Source organism: Carex rostrata, chromosome 25 (assembly GCF_964058835.1).
Source record: "Carex rostrata chromosome 25, lpCarRost1.2, whole genome shotgun sequence".
NCBI lineage: Eukaryota > Viridiplantae > Streptophyta > Magnoliopsida > Poales > Cyperaceae > Carex > Carex rostrata.
In genome coordinates this window covers 5,251,721-5,256,961 of record NC_135942.1, presented here as the reverse complement: position 1 = coordinate 5,256,961, position 5,241 = coordinate 5,251,721, and the positions used below count along the sequence as shown (strand labels likewise).

The 5,241-nt window shown below is 38.4% G+C and overlaps 1 protein-coding gene across 1 annotated transcript; it reads left to right on the top strand.

The window, feature by feature from the left end:
- Window positions 1-2,950: 2,950 nt before the first annotated feature.
- Window positions 2,951-4,965, top strand: LOC144543624 (inorganic phosphate transporter 1-6-like). The gene has a single exon (XM_078291955.1). It carries the CDS (start codon window positions 3,538-3,540, stop codon window positions 4,804-4,806), a length of 1,269 nt encoding a protein of 422 aa, XP_078148081.1. The 5' UTR covers window positions 2,951-3,537; the 3' UTR covers window positions 4,807-4,965.
- The last annotated feature ends 276 nt before the right edge of the window (window positions 4,966-5,241 follow it).

Genomic DNA, 5,241 nt, shown 5'->3' with positions numbered 1-5,241 from the left:
GAATTGATACACTCGGATGTTTGGGGTCCTGCCCCTATTGTTTATATTAATGATTTTCGCTACTATGTCATTTTTATTGATGATTTCACACGATATTCTTGGATTTATTTCTTGAAGTCCAATGGTAAATCAGTTCATGTGTTCTCATTATTTAAAGCTCAAGTTGAGAGTTTATTTGAGACCTCTATCAAAATTCTTCGCTCAGATGGAGATACCGAATATAAACCTATTGCTCGGATGTTCCCTTCTCTCATTCATCAAACTTCTTGCCATATACTCCCAAGTACATTGGAGTATGAGAATGAAAACATCGGTATCCTCGACCTAAGTAAATGTCTTTCTTTAATAACAACACTCAAGGTTTATTAATTTTATATTAAGGACTGAAATACTTTTAATATAATTGTTTTCTATTCTAAAATGGACTTGCAGTATCCCTATTTTCTCCCTCATTTTATCCCCCATCATTGCACGTGATTATGATTTATAGAATGCCTTTTTATCAGTAATTAGAGGAACAACATATTCTCTTATATTTCCTCTTGTAAAAATACACTGAGGTCGCACTAGATGTAAAACCGGGCCTTAAATTGAGATCCCATATGCAAATTCTTACACGGATGAATGAGACTACTGATCACATCTGATTAGTTCAAAATGAAATAAAAAAGAACTCCCTTTAATTCAAGGGTAATGATTTTATCCCCCACATTCTAGTCCCCTATTTGTCCCCCCCAACTAATTAGTCTCACTAACTGTCAAAGTCAAATGACTTTAAAAAAAAATCAAAATCATCTTTCTCTCCAATTGGATCTCTTAGTCGATCCCCTCGCTCCTAGAAAGAAAAACTTTCATGTCACGATCAATCTCAACAGCCTCCACCACTCGAACCCACCCCGTGTCTCAATGGCCTCCACTTGAGCGCTCGATAAGCGTGGTGTACCGTCGAGATCCGGCGAGGAGAGCGGAGTGCACCGTCGAGATCCGACAAGGAGAGCGCTGTGCACCATCGAGATCCGGCGACGAGAGCGTGGTGCACCATTGGAGGGGGTCCATGCTAGCCCAGCGAAGGTTGTCAGAGTGGAACATATGAATACTTTATTAGTTAGATATGAATACTTCATTTGTTAGATATGCATACTTTATGTTAGATATGAATACTTTTTGGAAGAGGAGGGGTGAGAGAGATGGATCTGACTTTGAATTTTGAATTGTATAAATTATTTCGAACATGTATGAATACTTCGTAATCGTCAGTATGAATACTTCTCTTAGTTAGATATGTATACTTCATGTTGTTAGATATGCATACTAGGCTGTTGAGAATACTTCTTGGTCCCAATCTGGGTAGGTGTGAATATTGTTAGTGTCAGATGTAAATATTGTTAGTGTCAGGTGTGAATATTTCATTAGTTAGATATGAATAGTTATATATATGAATACGGATTCAAATCTGCTCCTTTTCTTAAGAAAAGGAGCACCCTCCTATTCTTAAGAAAAGGAGCACCCTCCTATTCTTAAGAAAAGGAGCACCCTCCTATTCCTCATTTGAACCGTTCAAAATCGATCGCACGGCTTCAATTATATCTGATTTGTTTTAATAGATTATATTGATACAAAAGAAAAAGTAATTGAAGCCGTCCGATCAATTTTGAACGGCTTGGATGGAGGAATAGGAGGGTGCTCATTTTCTTAAGAAAAAGAGCAGATTTGAATCTATATGAATACTTCATTTGTTAGATATTAAGTACTTCATTAGTTAGATATGAATACTTAATTATTTAGATATGAATACTATATAGATTCGCTGATATTGTGATTCGTTGTAGTGGTCCCCAATCTTGGCAAATGTCGCTTTCAGACGGTTGCGGTCCCCAATCCAGGCTGTCATATGTCGTCAGCAGTCCCCCTGGTCGTTACTGGTCCCCAAGATTAATGGTCCCCTCCAGTTTTTGTTTACATATGACAAATATTATAGATATTAAGTATAAATACTATAAATTCGTAGATATGAATACTATACGTTTTGACTATTAATAAAATAGCGTTAATCTTGCTCTTTGGTGGTAGTTAGCACGTGCGCGTCAATTAGTGGTCCCTCCATTGTACTTTTTTTTTGTCTTTTAGCGCGGGGAAAAGATAGGAGACTGAATAGGGGTACTGTTAGTCGTTTCCTTAATTCAGTGCCTGTGTCGTGTTTGGGTTGCCCTTTATGAAGCCTTCTCGAACTGGGCCGGTTTGGGTCAAAATTAGAGGAAAGGAGGCACTGCTATTAAAATAGACGAAGTTAAGGGATCAAAATTGGATGTTTCTACAAAAGATAGAGAGAACTCAGAGATGGCAGCCTGTCTCTGCCACGTTAAAAAAAAAAAAAACAACTGAGAGAGAGACTCATTGCAATTCTATATTAAAGATTGGATTTATGATTTGAATTTTGATTTTCAATTTTTAATGATGAATGCACATAACATTTGACCCATCATTTATTTATTACATATTTTTTTTAAGTTATCTTTTATTAACCTAATGAATTAAAGTCAAATTTTATGCTAAAAAAAAGGTAAGACTGAGGATAATTCCCAATTATCCATCACGATCACAAAAACTATTATTTATTCCTCTATACTGGACAGATTTGATTTTGAAGATATTAGAGCCTGAGATTGGGTGCCATCCTGCAATTAACGCATAAATTATCACTATCAGCATTCAAATGATACGTATTTAAATGGATGATATATAAACACACTGTTTTCTTCCCTATCAAACAACTCCAGCATTTATGGTTTATCAAACTTCTCATTTGTGTATTCACATTGTTCATAATCTTTGACAATCAGATACATTGATCTTAAGCGGTACGTATACTACATTGGTAATCATATTAAGAAAACCCTATATTAAGCAAAATGATGAATTCAACGACAAATTAAGTAAAATGTCGCAAGATAAAATTGGACAAGTTGGCTTGGCAACACAGTAAATCAATCTAACCGGGTATATACTATCGATGGTACATATTCTAAGACCATCTGGTCATACATTAAGCATATCAGCATATTCCTATATAATAAAAATGCACACCGCTCCTGGACCCTATATAATTGTACTGTCTTTGTTTAGAAGAAAAATGTAATTCCTCACCATCTCCCCTATCCTTGACCAAGTTGTTTGTATCGAAAGATATCCATTTCTTCTCAACTCACCCTCTTAGATTGAATCACAATGCCAGGTCAGTCACAAGGGCGTCATGTCCTGAACACCCTCGACTCGGCATAGATTCAGTGGTATCACTTTACCACCATTGTCATCGCCGGCATGGGTTTCTTCACCGATGCATATGATCTCTTTTGCATCTCCCTAGTTACAAAGCTAATCGGGTGTCTATACTACACTATTCCAGGCTCTGCCACGCCCAGAACCCTCCCACCAAATGTCGCTGCTGCTGTAAGTGGCGTGGCCATAGTTGGCACCCTCACCGGTTAACTATTTTTTGGCTGGCTCGGAGACAAGATGGGTTGAAAGAAAGTCTATGGAATGACCTTGATAATGATGGTTATGTTCTCGATGGCATCTGGCTTATCATTTGGCCACTCTTCGAAGAGTGTAATTGGCACTTTATGTTTTTGCCGCTTCTGGCTAGGCTTCGGCATTGGTGGTGACTATCCCCTCTCTGCAACGATCATGTCGGAATATGCAAACAAGAAGACAAGAGGATCATTCATTGCTGCTGTCTTTGCCATGCAAGGCATAGGCATCCTTTTTGCTGGTTTCATAACAATTGTTATAGCAGCTATCTTCAAGTCTTTCTTCCCTGCTCCGACATATGCAGTTGACCCTGTTGCCTCCCTGCCACCGGAGGCTGACTATGTTTGGCGCATCATTCTCATGTTTGGTGCCATCCCTGCAATTATAACCTACTACTGGCGGTTGAAGATGCCAGAAACTGCTCGTTACACTGTCCTAGTAGCTCAAAATGCACGACAAGCTGCTCAAGATATGTCAAAGGTTTTGCAAGTCGAGATAACAGAAGAACAATCAACAAATGGGTCGAGTGCTGGACAACAAGTTGGTCTCTTTTCGGCAGAGTTTGTTTGCCGCCATGGGAGGCATCTCCTTGGAACCACCTCCACGTGGTTACTTCTTGACATTGCATTCTACTCACAGAATCTATTCCAAAAAGATATTTTCAGTGCCATTGGCTGGATCCCAAAAGCATCCACCATGAGTGCGCTTGATGAGCTACTCAAAATTGCACGTGCCCAATCACTTATTGCTCTCTGTGGTATTGTGCCAGGTTACTGGTTCACTGTAGCCTTAATTGATAAAATCGGACGTCTTTCAATTCAGATCATAGGGTTCTTTATGATGACTGTATTTATGCTAGAACACTGGATCACCCCTGGAAACCAAATTTGGTTCTTAGTTATATACGGCCTAACCTTTTTTTTCGCCAACTTTGGTCCCAACAGTACCACATTCATTGTTCCAGCAGAGATTTTCCCGGCCAGGCTAAGATCATCCTGCCATGGAATCTCTGCTGCGTCCGGCAAGCTTGGGGCAATTATTGGTTCCTTTGGATTCCTCTATCTTGCCCAGAATCCAGACCAGACAAAAACCGAACATGGATATCCCCCAGGAATTGGTGTGAGAAACTCACTCTTTGTGCTAGCCGCTTGCAACTTTCTGGGCCTAGCAATGACATATTTTGTACCTGAACCCAAAGGAAAATCTCTTGAGGAAATATCCGGTGAGAATGAAACAAATGGGGATTCTACAACTTACAATCAAATGCCTCGCGTTTAAGAGGTTGTATTAGTGGTCTAACAACTGCATGACATTATCAAATAAGATAGAGTTGGACTACATGGAGGCCTATAATAAAATACTTTGGTAAGATAATATATACTTTAGTTGTAGTAGAAGTTTTGGCTAGAGTTCTAGGAATGTAGAGGAGGAAGATGAAAATGAGTTGCAAAACAAAACAATATGTCTTAGCAAATCTTTATCTTTTTTTTGCTTTTCCTGTTTGTTGCGGTCTATTTTTGTTATGTAAGGCACATGGTACTTTAGTGTATGTTCTTTCCTTTGTATTTTGCAGGATAGTATAATTATCTCTCTCTCTCTCTCTAATTTTAGTGATAAAGTTCACGAGACATTTTTTCTTCAAAAAACTTTCTTAATGTTGTCTAATATATTTAGACAATGGTATATGAAATACTAATAATAACAAGATGAATA